This window comes from Grammomys surdaster, unplaced genomic scaffold, assembly GCF_004785775.1.
Source record: "Grammomys surdaster isolate TR1022 unplaced genomic scaffold, NIH_TR_1.0 334, whole genome shotgun sequence".
Classification (NCBI taxonomy): domain Eukaryota; kingdom Metazoa; phylum Chordata; class Mammalia; order Rodentia; family Muridae; genus Grammomys; species Grammomys surdaster.
The window spans coordinates 2503749-2524534 of NW_021604753.1; the positions used below are offsets into that span (position 1 = coordinate 2503749).

At 47.2% G+C, this 20786-nt stretch overlaps 1 protein-coding gene across 1 annotated transcript in view; it reads right to left on the minus strand.

Moving 5' to 3' along the window:
* Positions 1–20786, minus strand: part of Snx29 (sorting nexin 29) — a 386660-nt gene that overhangs the window by 21848 nt on the left and 344026 nt on the right. The window contains exon 19 of the mRNA XM_028778358.1: positions 11119–11259. Within this exon, the coding sequence (XP_028634191.1) occupies positions 11119–11259 (141 nt within the window). The remainder of the gene's footprint in view (positions 1–11118; positions 11260–20786) is intronic.

A 20786-nucleotide genomic window follows, 5' to 3' on the forward strand; every position in this document is an offset into this window, starting at 1 on the left:
CACACACACACACACACACACACACACACACACACACACACACACACGGAGACTGGTGGCTAGACTGAGAGCACCCTGGTTGGGTTCTGATGGATGGTCGCTGGTATATGTTGCCTGGGATAGAAAGAAAAAGGGAAGATTTGAGATAACACCATATCCCCACAAATCAACTCCATATAATCTTTGCAGGAAAAGCCAGAGGCTTGGTGTCTGGACAGATGCTCCACCCCACACCCACTATTCTTCTCAGATTCAGAGATTCAGACTGTAGCCCTGGGGCTGGGTATCAGAGGGACAGAATAATCAGTAAAGAGTTTGGACATGCAAAGCAGCACTCTCAAAGGACCATGAAAATCAACCGTTACAGACAGAATGGAAAACACATCTGTTCCAGGATGGGCACCAAGAATCCAACTGCATGGGAACTACACTCACCCCCGTGTCATCCACCTGCATGGGAGCTACACTCACCCCCGTGTCACACTTCCTATGGTGATGCTAACAACTGCAGCGTGGCCTTCACTGGGAGCTCACCCTGTGCCCAGCACTACTCAGCAGGTAACCCGTTACCTCAACACACCCTTACAGCAGCTTTATGAAGTTTTTTCCCTTATTGTAGAGGAAGACACTGAGCCTTGAGGGATCAAATGTTTCCTCCAAGTTACACAGCTGAGATTAATAGTGAATGCCATCTGTCTGACTTCAATGGCCGCCTGCCTTGAGAACCAATGTTCCAACACCAGGGTAGACCTGCAGCTCTGACAAGATCAGAAATAAGAAACCACCTGTCCCCGTGGTTCACGCAGAGTGAAACACATGCCCCAATTCAAACACTATCACCTTGCCCAGAGGAAGGAGAGTCACAGAGGTTCTGGAAGATTGTTCTGCTTGGGGCAAGTCGGATTCAGTGGTCTGTCTGCCAATAGGCAGAAGCCAGTGTGCAACATGTCTTGCACCTTCCCACTCTCCTTCAGGAATGGTCATGGGCTGAACCCTTGTGGGACCACAATTGAGTCATAGGAAAACATAATTAAAGAGGAAGCCCTGCTTTGGTTGCTGAGGGCCAGGGTGGATATCCTTAAACCTGCTTTCTCTTAAGTACTTGAGATTGCCCTCTGTTTTTGCTGAACTTAAGAGTCCAAGATACCTCTAATAGATGAAAGCAGGCTCTTTGGTCCAGTTGAGAGTTTTTGCATCACACCATATCACTGTGCTGACATGTTTCCTGCAATGGTGATAATGGACTAAACTCTGAAATTGTAAGTCAGCTCCAATTAGATGCTTTTCTTTAGAGGAGCTACTGTGATCACTGTGTCTCTTCACAGCAATAGAACCTTGACTAAGACACACACACACACACACACACACACACACACACACACACTTATCTACTTATTTAATAGTAGTCACTTTCTTATCACAAAGTCAGGGCTCTGATCCAGGTCCTCACACGATATGCAAACCCTCTACCCCCCCAATCTCCACCCCCAGACCCAAGAGCCTCCAGTTCAACAGCCAGCCAGCCTTTGCACTCTAACTCCTGCTAGCCCAGCACTCACTCTCCCCACCATGATGCTGCTGAAGCAACACCATAACTCCTTAACCAGCTTGCATTTCCTGTGTTCAGCCCACACTGCCAGAAGAAGGCAATCCTGCTCCTGGAATGGGCTGGGCAAACATGTCAGGCCCAGGTGTTGGAGCATCCATGATCTGCCCATGGTGATCACCCCAGTTATGGGCCCCTGTGTTGTAGAAATATTTAATCCCAATCCAGAGTTTTTAGCCGGCCTTGAACCATTCATTTAGTGACCTTGAGGTCTACGGTGGGGACACTGTCAGGGTACTGCATGGCCATAGCAGAGCCCATCAGCCCTGCTTCAGAGTGATGATTTTTAAGTCATGGAACAGCTATGCAGGAACAAACAGAAAGCCCTTCCTATTGAACCTATTCCCTGGAGCCACGACACAGCACTTACAAGGGCCTTTGTGTGGATTCATTAATTCCATGGTCTACTGGCTGGTCTCATGTCCAGAGCAACTGCAAACTCACAAACTTAAGGATATGCCAAGACAGTAGCTGAAGCTGCTCTGGGACTTGACAAATGCCTGTGACTTCCAGTGGTGACCAAGTCCCAGGAGCCACAGCTACTGTTAAGTTTCACTACACAAGTCCTTGAGTAAAGTTCACTGTATCCAGAGAGTAATTGCTTTGATTTGAATGCAAAATGTCCCTTACAGGCTCCTGTATCTAGACCCTTGGCTCCCAACTGCTGTTTTTAGAAACTTTTGGAGGTGGGATCCAGCTGGAGGAAGTAGATCACTGGGTCAGGTCCTTGGGGTTTTATAGGTTACATACCCTGCCCATTTCATGTCTTGCCCTCTTCTCTGAGGTCGGCTATGATGGTCAAGCCTCTTTCACATGGCCTTGCTACCATAAGTTCTGTCCAAACACGTGGAACCAAGAATAAATGGGCTGAGCCCCATTGACCCACATGCCCTGATAAACCTTCCTCTTTCAGTTATTGATTCCATCAGTGACATATGGTTTAGGCAGGATTGATTCAGGAACGTGACTTGGCTAATCTCCACTCTCATGACTGAGTCTGGCATGGCACAGGACCCCACCATGAAGCTATCCCAAAAGCAGTCGCTCCTTCTGTTTGTGGTGCTTCACTGATGGAAAACAAGTCAGGAAGGCAGGTCATGTTTGCCCGAGAAGGATCCTGTCTGACAAGAAAGCCAACTTAGGCAGAGCAAGAAACTATCAGACAGGAGACTTCCCTGAACTTTTAGATCCAGCCATTCCTGAAGTCAGACTCTGTTACACAAGCCAGTAAATTCTAGTTGTGTTGCTGTGGCTGCATAGTGAGATGCTGTCTTTAAGCAAACAAAACTTAGATGGAAAAAGAAATCATTCTTTCCAAGAAGCCAGCCCTGAACCTCCAGGATAACAAAATTCAAAAGCTGTTTAAGCAGCCTGCAGTCTGTGAAAGCAGCGGGCAGACAGGCTCACACCAGGGCAGGACCAGCGCACTAGGCACAGACCAATGGCTGCCACAGAAAATGTAAGTACAAGAGGAAGCCCTGCTTGTTTGCTCTGTCCCCTCAGCTGTCACTACAGTTTCCACAACCATCACTGTCACAGCCCTTACTGTGAGACACAAGGCAGATCTCAGGAGGAATGTGGCCTTTGGGTCACCAGCTGACAAGCTCTGCCCTGGTACTATGTCCACAACACTGGTCTAGGTCTTACATGGAGACCAACACCACTAGTGGAAGTCTGATGTTCCTGAGAGTCCCCAGTGTCACCAGGTTCTCCCTGCCTTCTAAGTCTCCTTCCAGCCTTCAAGGGCTCCTGCTAGCTTGCTCTGGCATGTGACCCTAAGTCTTCTGCATACTGACCTCACCTAGAAGTGACACTTCTAAACTGCAAACTTATTATTGTTATTGTTATTATTATTATTATTATTATCCTTTGCTGAAGTTTTGGTGCCTCTCTCCTGGCATACAGGCACCCACGTCTACAGAAATAAACCACTAAATATGGAGTCATACCAAAGCTACTGGAAGAAAAAGGGGTCAAGAGAGCTATATTCAAGGGGTGAGCTCTATGAGCAGGGGGGACTCAAGCTGAAGCTGACAGAGAAAGGCCTACTATGGGAGGAGTCAGGCAAAACACAAAAACTGTGCATGCAAAGGTCCTGAGGCAAGAATAAAGGGGAGGCAGAAACCCTCCAAGCTGTGGTCCAGGAGGAGATTAACTGAGAGTATGCACATGGGCAGAGCCTATGCTTTGTGAGTAGTGCCTGTGCATAGTTAGCAACAAAGAGCTACCATTCATAGAAGAACAGTCCTGCTAATGTGAACAGGATTCTGTTTATTTCCTGCTAATAGGAATAAAACAGCCTGGTTCATGGGGAAAGCCATGAGCCAGATCAAAGGCTCCTCTCTGACTCAAAACAGTTCCATTTTCAGCGGCTTTATGAGGATCAGGCACTTGGCTCAAAAAAGCTTCAAAACTCATTACAAAAAAAGAACTTCACCTTCCCTCAGAAGGCAGAAGCCCCAGGAAATGATGAGAATGTTCTGGGGACTGAGTCTAGTGCTTCTGTGACCTGGGAGACAAAGAGCTCTCCAGAAAAGGCCTCTGCTACTCAAGATGCAAAACTTTCACAGCCCGTCCTCAGGAGGACTGAAGGCTGGTGCGACGGATACTCCTGGTTGTCAGCTCAACTAAAACTCAAATGGCTGGGCACACTGTGAGCAAGGTTTTCTTACATAAATCATTTGAAGTGGGAAGGTCCACTTCTAACCTGGATCTGGAGGCAGGAAGACACACTTTAATAGGGGCCACACCCTCTGCTGGCAGCCTGTATGAGGATACAGAGATGGACATGCTCTGTTCCTGTTCGCCCTCACTCTCACTGGCAAGTCCATTCCTTCACTGACATTAGAACTGGCTTCTTCACGATGCTACTGTATACAGAAGCCCAGCTCAGATACCCATCCAGCCTCACGGACTGAACAACTACTGAGCTCTTAGACCTTCTGCTGGTAGGCAATCATTATTGTACTAGCCTGAAGCCATTCTAATAAATCTATAGTGATCAAGCAGGCGTGGTGGTACATAACTATAATCCCAGCAATTAGAAGCTGAGGTAGAGGGAATCATAGGTCCAAGGGCAACATTGGATACAACACAGTAAGGGGGAATATTGTCTAAATGACTTCATCTCAAAGCCCTGTAATACCACTGAGGGATGCAAGCTGGGGAAGGATACATAAAGAGTAGCATCATCATTTATGCAGAGTCATTAAAAGATAGCACTTTTATAATCCCACCATAAAAGCACAAAGGCGGGGGCCAAGGGACCAACAGCCCCATGCTGTTCTCCCCAGGGACAGGGGCTGCAATGAGAACTCAGCTGTATGTATGATGTTTAATTTCTAAACATTAACATTCATTCCATCTGGATGGAGATATGTGCTTATTCATTACAGCTTTCTGTGTACTCTAGGGACTATCAGAAAATTTTGCAGTATTTTTTTTAGGAGCTTAGAAGTAGACAGGACAAAATGTGCATGGTTGTTGATTCTAGGTGGTGGGAAGATGGGTGTTTTTTTTATCCTCTGAGTTCCTTCTTTTCCCCTTCTCTCAAGGAGCCATACTAGCTGAGTGAGGTGGCTCATGCTTATAATCCCAGTGCTGACCAGGCATGGGCCACAAGATCACAAGTCTCGGGCTAGCCTAGGCTACTATCTCTGAATGCAGACCCCAGAAAGCACAATAGACAGTCGATGGTTAAATGCAGCCAGTGTCACCTATGCTTCTAGGAACAGAAAAGATACTTAAACTGTGGTGTCTATACAGAGTGGAATACTATACAGCAACGAAGTGGAGCCATCAGGTATCCCATGCAGCAACAGAGAAGAGTCTGAGAGCTGTGGTGTAGAGAGAAAAAGCAAGAGGTTTCAAGTTCAGAATTCCTCCATGTAAGGCTCTCAGGCCTCAGATAGTCTGTCATTAGAAAGCAGGAGGAGGACTGTGGGTCACTGTGGAGTGACAGAAGGATGTTCCTGATGCTGATGCTGGGGCCAGTCTTGGCTTGCAGGGCTGCTGGGGTGTGTTCACTGTGGGGGAAATACTCCAAACTGCACCTTCAGGTTGGAAGCTGTACCCCAGTTTAAAACAATACCAGAGCCTGGAATCCCCACACTCAGAATCGAGGATCAAGTATCACTCCAGGCCAGTTTCGGTGACAGAGTGAGGCCAGGCCAGGCTCTATGACATATACAAATATGCCTCAACAAATACAACAAAAGCCACTCCTCAGTGAGGTGAGGAGATAAAGGGCAAGGCCACAAGGCACCCCCCAGACCCAGCAGTGGCTGTGCTTCTACTGTGATCACCTACAGGGGAGACACTGGCTCTGAGGGGAGGGTGGGAAAGGCAAGGCTCAGGAGGTGCACAGAGGCAGAGCCAGACTCGCAAGTGTCCAGACTGTGCCCCAGGAGCCCACCTCTTCTTAAAGGTTCCATAGCCTTTCAGAAGAGCAGCACCAACTGGGAACCAAGTACTCAAACACATGAGCCCTTGTGTGCGGGGCAGTTCACAGTCAACCCACAGCAGGAGCCAAATTAGTGTGCTTCTCTCCAGACCTGTTTTAAAGCTAGCATGGGGCAGGGCACTGAGCTACGCTGGGTGTAATGTGTAACAGCCAGCCTACACTGACTGCAGGCCCACAAGAGCCAGAGGAGTCCGACACTGCCAAGCAGCCGACTCACACAGAAGCCTGGTGACTTGCCCAAGGTTACACAACCAGTGTTTCCCAGTAGAAGGAGCCCTTCACTCTTTGCCCCTAGATCTCCTTGGTCACCAAGAAAGACAGCAATTGAGCAGCCCAGAAAGCTGAGGCCAGTACAAATAACTAAAATGCTGGGGAATCAAAGGCACTGGAAATACACATATTTTCCCCCAGGATGCCAAAGACTGTGATACCAGCCCTCAGTATGAATGGGAGCACTGGAGGGGAAGGTGGCAATTATTCTCAATTACTCAAGAAGAGAGTAAGAGCCTAGAAGGGCTCTTCTCTGGAGCCATTTTAATCAGCTGTCCAAAAACACATGCAAAACCAGCAGATGGAACACAGGTTAAGTATATTCTGAAGGCCTTTCAAGCTGGAGGGGGAGATTAAATAATGATATACAAGCAATCTAACGGCCCAAAAACATTGTGGGCGAGATCAAATGCCCGGTAGAGAGTCAAGCGTCAATTAGAAAAGCAGCAGGCTTGGCATAAAAACAAGGCTCTCCAGCTCAGCAAGGCAGGGGTGAGGCAGGGAGACAGCCAGTTGTGGCCAGCTAATTGGAAAGGCTGTCCCCAAGTGCAACATCAGGTTTGGTTTTGTGAGACAGGGTCTCTTTATATAGCCTAGTTGGCCTGGAACTTGCTATGTAGCTAAGGCTGACCTCAAACTCAGGATCCTGCAGACTCAGCCTCCAGGGTGCTAGGACTACAGGTGTGAGCAACATGCCTGTAGGATGTTGGCCGTCCTACTAACATTAGCTTTTCCATGTCCTGAGGATACTAGGCAGGGCAGATGGTGCCACCTGGGACTCAACCATCTCTTTCCATTAATGCTATCTATGCATCTATACCAGCACCTGTCAATCAAATGAAAGACAAAACCAGAGAAAGGAAACTTATGGGAAAATGGCTGCCGCCATCAGCATTCTCTGCTGCTTGAGCTCAGGACTTGTCGTGGGTTCATTCTCTGTGTTCACTCTGCCCACAAAAGGCAGCCTCTGTTGTCCATGGTTGTCCATGATGTCACAGGACAGAGAGAACTGTAAATCAGGCAGAGTATGATAAGAAACCCATCAGACAACGCTTCCTGGAGGTGTTACAGGCCAGAATATGCAACAGACACAGCAGCTTGCGTCCAACCTCTCCTTGTGTGTCAGGCAGCAGACATGAGTGCAGGGGCACCCACACTTCTATTTCTTCATACATGACTGCAAAATTTGTGTTAGATTTGATATTGAAAAGTCTCCCCAAGAACCCCATTTCCTCCACTTCAAGGCTGAGCTCATGTGTGTCACTGTCCTGAGATGGCTTTCCTGGCAAAATGATGCTATCTACTGTAAAGTCCCTTTGGTGCCATTTACTGATCCAAGAAAAGACTGGGCACCTCCCCACCCTTGCTCCGTACAGGAAGCACCAGGCCTCAAGCAGGGCTACAGAGCTGGCTTTGTTTGGACATGAGTCCTTCTACTCCTCGATTTCTCTTTGGAACACAGCCATTGCCAATGTATGTGTGTGTGTGGGAGGGGGTCTCCCTGTCACATCTCTCCACTCCACGGGTGCTCTCTCCATTACCTTTGGGTTCTGGGCACCGTTGCACTCATCATAAACTCCTAGCACCTAGCACAACAGCCCATACTCTGGAACACACCCACTACAAGGACTTGTCCTTGGGAAAGCCACCAGCTGCACTTTCAGACTTCCTCTCAGGGTCTAGGGGCTGCATGGGGACAGACCCAGCTCAGCAAGCACCACAGCCTTCCTGTGTGTGTTTTAATGCGCACTCGAAGGGATAATTTCTCCGACAAGTTGAAGGGCCTGACTTTGCCTCAGTGGCAAGTCAATGTTCAGAAAGGCCTAGGGTTCTCAGCTCCCATCGGCTGACTGAACCGTAAAAAAAACAGTACTGAGTCCCCGCCTGAGCCTGGAGCCATGGATGTGGCCTAGTCTGCCTGGCCTCTAGCATATCCTGCAAAACCTACCCAGCAGAGAAAGGAGGGAGAGCAGCCTCCAGTTGACCAGCAAGTTTTCTGTTGTTAGAATTCAATTGGGGAACTTTCGCTGAGACCCACGACCTCACAATCTCCAGTCACTGTTACCATTGATTGTGGCGGAAGTGTACAGACGCTCATGTGGTGCATAAAACAGACTATGTAGCCTATTCCCTGGATGGTGCCCATGACAGTCAGCTCAGGAGTGAGTCAGTTAACAGCCAAGGCTCACAGAGAATGAGTGTTCATGACTCAGTCACCCCAAAAATGTCATGTATGGATTCTCCTTCATTATCCAGAAAGACAAGTGAGTCACCTTTGAAATACACCAGTCAAAGAGATCCTAACATAGTGACTTTTCTGGACAATTTGTGTTCAAGCTTCCTAGAAATTTTGCCATCAGGACACCAAAGCAGATTCTAAGGTGCTAGGCCAACATAAATCCACAAAAGCTTGGCCTTTAATTGAGTTTGTAAAAGGTCCTTATAGGCACTGACAGTTCTATACCTTGGAAATTGAAGAAATTGCCCAATTCTGTCCTGGTCTTCACTCAAAGTGGACTGAAGAGAAAGTGTGTATGCTTCAACGTCATGTGAAGCCAATCCTTCAACCATTGTGGAATGACAAGGTGCATGTCAGGGATGAGGCTGTGGCTGTAGCTGTCAGGTCCATGTGTCTATAGGAAACTTGTCTGGATATCTGGTTGCCACCCAGCAGGTCTACAGTGAGCCAAGCTCTGCAGGTGGTGTCCTTCATCTTCAAGTTCATTTATGCACAAATAAGTAAGAGTCTGTTCTACAGACATGGGTGTAGGAGGGGAAAGTCCCCTCTGTGCACTGGCAGGGGTGGGGCTTCTCCTGCATGGAGGGACCATGGATGACCCACTCTACATGGGGGACTTCTCCTGCATGGAGAGGCACACTGCAAAGAGGAAAGCCACTCACAGTCCCCACTACACAGGATAGACACCTGTTCTTTCTAAATGACTGAACTGCAGAAGCCTCATTCTTCAGGGCAGAGCCTCGGTTGGTGAGGTTGGCTCATGGGACTGGCACTCTCGGCACACTTAACTCAGTGAAGGCTTATAAAATGGGGAAGGGGTCACTGAGGAAGCAGGGGGTGGAGAAGGGGCTGCTTTAGCCTCATAGAATTCTCTGAGTGATGCAAGATGTATGGTAGGCTAGTTCCTAGAACTTATGTGGCAAATGGCCTTGGCAGAGGTGATTAATTTAAGAAACTTGAATTGGGATACCACTGCAGATTTTCTGCATGGGCCCACTGTCATCCAAGAAGAGGAGGTGTATGAATCAGGAAAGGCTTGAGGATGTGATAGAATAGATGAAGGGTCAGAGAGACATGGTTTCTGTCTTTATGAGGATTCTGGTTGGCAGCACACACTGGGAATGAGCCCTAGAGAGGAGTTCCTGTCAATATTATTCCCAGTTGCTTTCGGGTCCTCAAAGGGTCCTGAACTTCAATGTCTGACTGGCTGCTTAATATCCTGTCACCTGATTCTGATGGCTATCATGTGGAACTATCCTTGGAGTTAGTGACCCTTTAGTGCCTAGGAGAGTTAAACCAGGGAACAGAGATGGGCTATAGGCACAGTGGTATTCAAGCTCCCTCAGCAGTTCAAAGTGCAGACAAGGTAGGGGCAATGTTTCCACTCACTAACAGGAGGGTGGGATGACTGCCGGGACAGGTGACTGAGCAGCTGCACACTGGGTTCAGACTTGGGTCTTCAGTCTCACCCAGCCTTTTGTACAGTGACTAAGCAGTAACACATTTTCAATAGAGGCCATCCTACCTTGATGAAAGAAGCAGCCACAATAAAATAAACTTCTCTGAGAATGTCTGGTCTCTTTATGCATGTGAATAAGTATGATAACTGCAGTGACTGAAACTAGGAACAACATTGACAGAACAGCAGTCAGTAGGCATGACCAACCAAGATGTTAATTTAGTCTGTGTTTGTATGTACATGTGTGCATTTGTATGAGAGTGTGAGTATATGTGCATATGCGTGCATCTGTATTTGGGGTGTGTATGCACATGTTCTGCAAATGTGTGAATGTGCATGTCCGTGCTTTGGTGTGTGTGTGTATGTAGGTTTGTGTGCACACATGTGCATGTGGGTGTGGATACCAGAGAAGAACCTTGAGTCTACCTTGATTTTTAGACAGGGTATCTCACTGACGGAACTAGCCGATAAGCTAGTGCTGAGATTATAGGTGTGTGTCACATTTCTGTAAGTACTGGAGAGTCACACTTGTTCCTCAGGTTTGTATGGCAAGCACTGTTAGGACTGAGCCAGCTCCCCAGGCCTTCAAAAACCTTTTTGATTTTGAAAATTATACATTTGTGTGTGTGCAGATGCACATGTGGAAGCCAGAAAACCTCCTTCTACCTTACCATGAGTTCCGGGAACTAAATTCAGTGTGACAAGCTTGTACAGCAAACACGTTTATCCACTGAGCCCTCTTAATGACCTGTTTTTAAGAATATTATCTAAAAGGCCACAGCTGAGCCTGCCTGCATTCAAATTCTCTGACACGTTCACACAACACGGGCAACGTTAAGTGTTTCCTACTGGAAGGGGACAGCCCCCACTGAGCCAAGCACACTAGCTCTCTGGCACTTTATAGGAAGCTGTACTGGTAAAATAGGGGGAAGCTCACCCACAGGAAGAGTGCCTTTTCCTGAGGTGGGGGCTTATGAGAAGCTCCTTTCTCGGTTTTTCCTAACATTGCAGTTTTCTTGTGGTGAGCACTGTCTTCAAGGGCAGACCAAGCAACAGCAATGATCTGGCCCCTAGATGCATACCTTGTTTCCAATGGCCTTTTTGGGCGGGAAATTGTAGGCCCTTACTTGCGGGAAAGCACTCTGCAGCTGGTGGTGCAGCCCCCGGAACTCAGTGTACCGCCGATACACGTTCCACTCGTCGTCTTTTATCCGAATATAGACCTGCCGAGGAGGGAGAGAGGAAGACAGGCTGAGCCCAAGCTCTCAACATCACCCTTGCCAGGGTAGGTGCCACATCATTCTGTCCATGAGGGCCATGTCTGCTTCACACACTACAAGGCACTGACAGGTGGCACTGAGGGCACCACTGGGCACAGGAGGGACTCGGTGAGGCACATGACACTCGGGCCCAGCCTAAGTGACAGCAGAGCTGCAACTCCCTGTCACATGTAAACTGCCCCATGGACACCAGTTCTGTAAGTCCCACAGGCCTGGGGTCACACTGACCAGTGCACAGTAGGGGAGCTGATTTGAGGCAAAAGAGAGTGAGACTGAGATCTTCCAGAATGCTGGAGGGTCTGGTAGGTAGACCAGAAAGTCAATACCCGGACGGTATAAGCACATGCAGGGATATAACCTTATCTCAGCCAAGTTGGGATCCTACCCAGAGCATGCGCAAGATGCTGCTGTGTTTATGGGCTTAACACTTTCTAGGACACACAGCTACTTGGCAAGGAAGCCTGAGAAATGGGAGGCTCTTTTAGTTATTTATGTTTTGAGATAGGTCCCCTTATGCATATGTTGTTGGCCTGGACCTTGCTATATAGACCAGGCTAACCTCAAACTAACAAAGATCCTACTGCTCTGTAGGATTGGCCACTGCTCCCATCTGATGTGTTTTAAAAGATCATCCCACCTAAGAATCACAGGGAGGGCAAAGTCTCTGTGTAATGACTATTATACTTCATATAAAGCAAGGGTCCCTACATCTTCAAGACCTCCTTACAGACCAGTGTAGACAAACTTCTCTACTGTGAGTGACAGTCTACATTCTTCATAACATACATTTAGAAGCCAATCCTTTTTACTCAGTGGAAGAAAGGTGTGCTTCCTATTCCTCTTCTCTTCCCAAGCATCCCAAGGATGCTTGGCTTCTGTCCCTCCTCCCCTACAGAAAGCCACACTCACTTCTACAGGCCCTGTGTTTCTACCCAGGACTCTGCAATCTGTACATCTAGTGCAGACCTCAGATGTGAGCTGCCAGCTAGGTGTGCATCCTCACATTCTTTAAACAAGTGCCTAAATCTGAAGCCAGGCCCTATCCTGCAAATCTGACCTCCTTCTCCTGGGTTACTGATTCCTCAAGAGTAAAGACAACACAAAGCATCCTTGACACCAGTTCCACTGCCTGCACGTTTTCAGGCCAGGCTGGCAGCAGTCTCCAGGAGCAAGGGGCTTGAAGGCCGGCAGCAGCAGGGCAGACCTGACTCCCGCTGTGAGCAGCATGTTCACATTCCTGCCTTTGCTAGTATCTGGAGTGCATTTTTGGTGCCCACTATTACTATACCCGGAGGCCACTGATAGCCAGGGGAGCAGAGAAAGTGCCAAGGCTCCATGGATCACCCATGACAGGCTCACCTCACCACCTCACACAGATGTGGATGAAGCTCTCAGCTCTGTGACTCCCACTCTAAAAGAAACGAGCCTCTGTGAAGTCAGCAAGTGGGAGGCCCAAGGTTGAACAGAAATAACACACTCCAGCTAATCACAGGACCTTCAGCACTCAGCACCTGTCACGTGGGGCATTACCTCAGGTACATGCCTCTCCTCTGTCCTCAGGCTAAGCTACGAGGCAGAAAGTGGAAACTCACCATCTTCAAATGAAGACATGGACTCAGATAGGCAATGTCAGTTGCCTGGGAAAAGGGGGAAATGAAGAATCTGAGCCCAGATCTGCCTTTTCCCCAGTGTCCCATGTTTCCTTCCCCAGGACTCCCCTGCAAGGGCTGGGACTCACAGGGGCCTCTGGAACCCCAAACCATCAGTGAGGCAGCAGGGAAAGGTACCTCCCTTTGCCCTTTTCCTGAGCTTTTGATGTGACCTCCAAGTTTGTCCTTGCTAACAAGCCCCTGATTTCCCCTCCTCATTCACACTTCTCTCCTCAGAGCTAAGGATCTGATTTGATAGAATAAAATGCCACCAAACACTTCCAGATGACTAACAGCTAATCCCCAACAACCTGCTTGGCATCCAAACCTGGGAAACCTGAGGTGCAAATGATTCGCTCATGAATTCTTTACCACAGAACTGAGTGCACATGCTGAAAACTGTTAGAGTCATTCATTCGTTCATTTGTTTAACTAATTAATTATGTAAGTAATTACTTTCAAGGGTTCTTCCACCCATATTAAGTCTGACTGGATCAACTTTCCTCAGCTTGAGCCATGAAGACAATAATTCCTTGGTGGAATGAAATGCCAGTCTCTTCTACACAACCAAATTCCCTTCTAAGTGATGGAGAAAGTCACTCATCTCGACCCAGCAGAAGGAAATAAGATAGGTGGGTGCTGCTGGGGCCAGCATCAAGACCACTGCCTGAAGGGAAAGTGCAGACTTGAGATCCCTTTGCTGCAGAAGTCTTTCCCCTCAGAGAGGCCTACACAGCACAAGGAGGCAACAGTAAGTTGAGGGCTTGAGGTGTGGGCCTCAGTCCCTTGGGAGTGGACTGGGCCTCAAGGAGATAAGAGGATCTGGGGCTTACCAAGTGAACAAACAACACAGTCTAAGATGGGGACCTGGAAGAGCCTTGCTCATTTCTACTGAGGAGAAACTGTTACTATGCAAAGCAGGATGTAGGCCCTTTAGAAGCTCAGGTAGAACTGTGTATGACCCAGCTGAAGACACACCAGAAGGATCCAAAGCCAGCACACTACCAACATACATGTGTACTCTGGTTTATCAAGACACTATTTACCACAGCCAACTTCAAGACCCAGGCTAGATGTCCATTCACAGTTGAATGGACAATGAGACCATCACTATAAAAACTCAGTTTTGTTTAGCTATAAGGAATAAAATCATGTCATTTGTGGAAAAATGAATAGGACTGGAGATCATCATGTTAAATGAAATAAGCCAGACTCAGAAAAATGCAGTGTTTTCTCTCACATGGGCATCTAGCTTTAAACATAATCACATATGTCACACACATACATACACACACATACACGCACACGAAGACACCCACACACAGGCACACGTACACATACACATACATCAGACATGAAATTAGAAGAGGGGCTATCTATGAAGAGCAGGGACCCAACTGTACACTGGGAGGAAGGACAACACAGGGTGACACAAGTAAATGCTACCGAGGTATCTGCCACATATATACAAAGGTCAGGTGAAGCTTATCATTCTGTGCAATGAAGACATGCTAATTCTAAAAACAAGAATACCTGCAGAATGTCATGGGCTCCCTCATGCTTCTCACTTGTCAGCACCGCTTGTCTGCAATGTTGTGCACTCTCCCTGTATTTCTCTTCTTTCTTGAACTTCATGTAAGTGGAGTCATGCTTATATAGTCCTCCATGTCTGACCCTTCTCAGATAATGTATGTGAAATGCATCCATGTTGCTATATGCCCTCTCACTGATACTTTGACATGGCTGCATAATATTCCACCGTGATAACATGCCACCAGTATTTACCTGCTCTGCAGGGATGGGCGTTCACGGTATTTCCAGTTGGATGCTCTTGTACCTGTCTCCTTAGAATACACAGATCTAAATGTGGAAGGCAAAACTATGCAATTATGAAAAAAATCATGGTCAATATTGCCATGAGCTAGGGGAGAAGCAAGGCCTCCCACCTGAGCACAAAGGATGGTGCTCAAGTGTCCTGCATCTCTAACAGAGAACAATGGTGACATGCAGCGGATATGGTGGAGATCAATGGGATGGCATGGTCTGCATAAAGTATATTTGAGCTGGCCTGCCTTTTCCTGTTGAGGACCTAGATGTCCAACCCAGACTGTGGGCAGTGCTGGCGCTGTGCCCACTTACACATACGGTACGAATGGACAGCCCTGAGAGGGAGGCCAAACTGGGTTTGAACCCCAGTGCCACTTCTTGTAAGTTAGGTCACCTCTTACTTTTGGTAAATGAGGGTGATGCTGATTTGGGGAGAGCTGAGGGACTTCAGGATTTAGAACGGTGTCCAGTACCTGTGTCAACACATCTGTCAAGTGTCAGTTGTTCCTTTCAGTAAGCAACTGATCACATACACCGTCGGTGAGGGCAGGACAGGCAGGGAAAGAGAAAGAAGATCTGCAAGCTCATTTTGGCAGGCAGAAGTTCCAGGTCAAATGCCTGCCAAGCACAACACAAGCCTCAATAGCCCAAAGCACTGGGGACATCAGGCCGGTTGGCAGACACACAGGGCACAGAGCTGTACACAGGAAATGCCTGGGTCATCCTAGTTACCCCCAGTACACTCACTGTAATACTAAGGATGGTCTCTCACCCTGAAACTCAGCTCCTTCCTCTGGAGAACTGGGTGGAGGCTAGCCTCACTGGGTGGTCCTGAGATGCCATGCCTAACAGGCACAGTGAGCAAAGGCAGCTGCAGATATGGCAAGCCCTGTCACCTCCGTCATCCACTGCCTTTGTGTACATGAACTTCCTTATTACAGAATTAGGGGTAATTATAGGATGTGCAATCATGAAATTAAAGCAGGTAATTACCATGCCTAATTAATTGTCAAATGCTAGGCAGACAAGAGAATACAAACAGAAAGCATTGCTGTGGATGGGGCAGTTCCAGGTGCCCTCTGCTTCCAGAAAGCTCAACGGCAACCCCAGAGGTCAGAACCCGACCCCCCTGGGTGGGTTTTCAAGCACTAAAATAAACCCAGGATGCACACTGGGCTCTGACTCAGCCTGAGCTGGGCACCCTCTGTGCTGGCTGTAGACCAACAAAGCATTTATACAGCCCTGTCACAAACACACCCAGAGTCCCAAACCAGAGAGCTATTTCAGGAAGGGGACCTCATAGGGGATAACTTAATAGCTGCTGTAAACCTTAACAAGGAGCAGACTGTAGAGTCTGGCCCACACACAACAAGGATTCACAGATACAAACTGTGGGTTTGCAAGCAAAACACCACGCTGCCTCTGCTTGCTGGCAGTCACTGAACAGCAACCTTTTCACTCACCTTCTGCTCCATATGAAGTCCTGACCCCAGAAGCAAGTGTTTAGTTCTGTATGACATCATTCTTTCCTCTCCTTGGTACTGGAGACTTAACTTCGGGTCTCATACATGCTAAGCAAGTGGCAACCACTATGCCATACCCCAGACATAACTTTCACTTCTTATTTTCAGAGATCTCACTCTGTAGTTCAGGCTGGCCTTGAACTTGGCCTTGTGATCTTCCTGCCTCAGCTCCTCCCCACCCTCACCCCCTTGGTAGTGATAACAGGTCTATACTACCAAGCCCAGAGCATGCAAAAAGGCCCAGAGAAACAGATCTTGTTTCTCTTAGAAAACCCAAGTCTATCACTTCCTGGAACTCATGGACAATGACATATGGCTCAGTAATGTACCAGACATTTTGCATAAGAAGTTCTCTAAAGCTCAGTAATTTTCTTTGTCTTAAAATGAAGCCATGGAAAAGTAAGACTTGTAACCACCATTAAATGACACAAAGGGCAGAGGAGACCAAGCTCAGAGCTGATGGAAGAAGGGCTTAGAGCCACACCACATTCACACAGAGGAAAGCAGAGACAGCCTGACACTGACATGAGTGAGGACTGTCACCATGCAAGAGTCAGATGACATCAGACGCTCTTCAAATGGCTTGAGGTTCCTAATTCATTTTGTTTCCTTAATAGGCAGTGAGTGAGATGATTTGTGTTTTGGTTCATAGCCCATGTTAATGTATCCTCACTCAACTTTCCTTTTAATGAAATGGCTTCATGTGTTATTAACTGTAATGTCCTCGGTGCTAGAACAAAAAGCCCAAATTACCATAGGACCACACTGATGGAGTGATATTATCACGGCCAAATGCTGCAGAAGATGAACAACTTAGCTGAAAAAAAAATGACTTCAGTTCACTGGGTTATGTAAGTGAGGGAGACGAAAAGAAGAGACAGAGACACATTAGTTATTTACTGAGGATTTACTGAGGACTGCCAGCGCCATCCACAGGTCTGTGACAGAGATACAGAGGAGGCCTGGGAAGTGGAATGGACCAGTACCATGCAGTGCTCAGATCTACATACTGCACTCCAACTAGATGCCCAGCACCATCTGAGTGCCTCCTCAGAATGGCCTGGCCAATGGGTCCCAAAGCGCGGTCTTCCTGCTGGTTTGTTGGCTCAAATTGAAGGTGACCAGATTTGAAAACACTGTGTTTCAGACATGTGCCCTATCTTCCAGACCCTATTCACATCAGGTCTCTTTCCCTGGTCACAATTACCAGTGTTACCAGCTCAGAGACAGCCTAGTGGCTTTTTCTATCCCCCTTGTAGGTAGGCACTGGGGATCCTGAAAGAATAAAGCCAGGCTTCATCCCTGGCCTCTGAAACTTAGTTGGCCTGCCCAAAAAGGTGCAAAGAGCCTTGATGAATTCAAATGGAGAAAGAGCTGGAGGAAAGGGGTAGTGTTGAATGTCTGTGTTGAGGCAAGGTGACTTGAGCTCAAGACTAATGGTTGATTACACAGGGAAAAAACAAAAGGCTGAAGAGGAGACTCAGTAAGTAAAGTACTTGCTTCTTAAGTAAAAGGACCTTAACTCAAGTCCAGAACCCATGTAAAAAGGCGTTACTGTCAGCTACAAGGGAAGGCATCTGACATATACTCTCTAGGCCTTTTAGAAAATATGCTTTATCATATATATGCAAATATAACAAGAAGGATGGGAAGTGTCACAGACATCAGGGAAATGGGCACTATAGCAGGATACTTATTCTGCTACACTGTATTCACAGTGGAGCTGGGTGATCAGGCAGTAGAAGAGGAGGTGGAGCTGGGAGAGAAAGAGAGGAAGGGGAGGGGAGAAAAAAAGGAAGGGGAGGTAAGAAAGAGAGGAAGGGGAGGAGAAGAAGGAGGCTATCAGCCATGGAGAACCATGGATGGTTGAAAGCTGTCCTGGATAACAACTTCTATCGAAAGGTTAGATATTGAGTAACAACTCTAATTGTGTGGGCATCTTGTTGATTGAGCATTTCTAAATATATAAATCCTTTAGATAATCATTAAGCTTTAAGAGTTTCATTTTTATCAGGCACTGAGAGGATGGCAGATATTATCTGGGGTTCAGCTGAGCTTTGTAGACGCAGTGTGGTGGATTGGCAGAGCCATCCCCCATGCTGGCATCTCATGGGTGCCAGGGCATGTGCATCTAGCTAGCTGGAGCCCCGGTCAGAGCCAAGGAGCAGTGGGAACATGGTGGCTGCCCGGGAACAAGCCTGGCTAGGCACTGTTTTCTAAATATGTCCCCCCTATAAGGCACCATGCAGAAAGACACATCCTGTAAATATAACCACGGGCAAGGCTAGAAGTATACCTCGTCATCCAGCATGCTGCTAGCACTACAGTGAACAAACAAGGGCAAGACCAATACACAATAATGTGTGTATTAAGCACGCTATGAAAAATTACCAGGTGAAGAAAAATTATAAAGGGTGGGGGAGAGACAAAGAGCTAGGCATCTGGCTCAGCAGAAAGGCTGGCTGCTCCAGCAAGGGGTGCTCTGTAAGAGGATCCTACGCTGCAGAAGCCCATTCCTGTGAATCCATGGCTAGACAGATGTACAGAAAGATCCAAAGAATCAAAAAACAAAAAAGCTAAGTATAGTGGCGTATATCTATAGAATCTGCTTGAGGGTAGTGGAGACAGGAGATTGACATTCTTGCCAAGTTCTAAGTCAATGAGAGGTGCTGTCTGTGGTTATTTGAATTAGAATGGTCCCCATAGTCTCATATGTCTGAATGTTTGCCTCCTAGTGAGTGGAACTGTTTGGAATTATTTAGGAAGGACAAATAGGTATGGCTTTGTTGGAAGAGGTGTGGCTTTGTTGGAGGACTTGCGTCATTGGGAGTGAGTGTTGAGGTTTTCAAAGCTCATATAAGACCCAGTCTCTCTTTCTTTCTGCCTCTTGCCTGTGCTCAAAATGTAAGCTCTCAGCTTTCAGTGCCATGCTTGCCCTCATGATGATCATAGACTAACCCTCTGAAACAGTAAGTCAGCCTCCAACAAACACCTTCCGTTATAAGTTCCTTATTCATGGTGTCTTCTCACAGTGATAGGACAACAGGAAGACGACACTGTCTAACATCAAGGTGGACAGCTGCTGAGGAATGACATCCCAGGTTAACGTCTAGTCTCCAGCATGCACGCATGCAGAGGCATGCCTGTAAACATGTACACACAAGAGAGCCAACCATTTGTGACAATATGCAAGCAGAGCACACAGAGAGGCTGCAGTACTGGAGTGAGGTGAGGGAGCTCATGTGGAGACCACAGATAGGTAAGTTTTGAGAACCTCTGCAGCAGTGACCACAGCTAATGCCTACTGTCTTCTAGAAACTTGGTGAGAGAAGTGCCTTCAACCCCCCATACTAAATACAGGTGTTGAGGAATGGATTAAGCCATTTATACTTAAGTAATGCATGAACACAGATTGTTAATTGTATCTTTGAATGCACACACACACACACACATATATGTATACACATGCATATATATACCCTTTTTATTTATCAATCAACTATTTTTAATGCAAAAGTTTTTAAAAATAAAAGAGATGACAAGCTGGATATGGTGGCACCTGTAGGAGCTCAGAACTCTGGAGGTAGAGGTAGGAGGATGGCAATTTTGAAGCCAGCTTTGCATGCAGAAATCCTGTCTCAACAAAGGAACAAGAGAGACAATAGATGGGGTGGGGCCTTAGCCTGGTGTCAGTAGAGGATGGGATAGGATCTAGCCTGGTGTCAGTAGAGGATGGGATAGGATCTAGCCTGGTGTCAGTAGAGGATGAGGGAGGACTTAGCCTGGTGTTAGTAGAGGATGGGGTGGGGATTAGCCTGGTGTCAGTAGATGATGGGGGTGGGGATTAGCCTGGTGTCAGTGGAGGTGGGACAGGATCTAGCCTGGTGTCAGTAGAGGTGGGACAGGGTCTAGCCTGTTGTCAGTAGTGCTGAGAAGACAAGAGGCATAGCTGGCATATAAAAGCTTGCAGAGCAAAGAGGAGAGCTAGACATGGTAACTCATGGCTGGAATCGTATCATTTGGGAACCCGAGGCAGAAGTCATGATTTCAAGACCAGCCTATGATGCATAGTGAGTTCTATGTTAGCTTTGGTTACAGAGTAAGACCTTGGTTTTGTTTTGTTGAAATTAGAGACTATTACAATCCATGATAGGTATGATTCCAACGACATATGTATGAACACAGTCACAGTCCAGAAATAAAACCAGGAAACAACCAAACGTTAACCAAGATGGTTAAGTGAGCTGATAGCTTATTTTCTTTATGACTTTTTCATGTTTCCCAGACTTCCTTCTTCTGTAGACTTTGGTGACAGAGAAGCAAAGCATTACTTTGTCAGGCATCTGCTCAGCACACCAAGGATGGCACATCTCTTTCTCCATCTTCACAGAGAACTAAAGGATCATCAAAATATCATGTTCAGAAGGTCTCAGAATGAAGACTGTCACTAAGCTTCAGGAAGAAAGAGCCA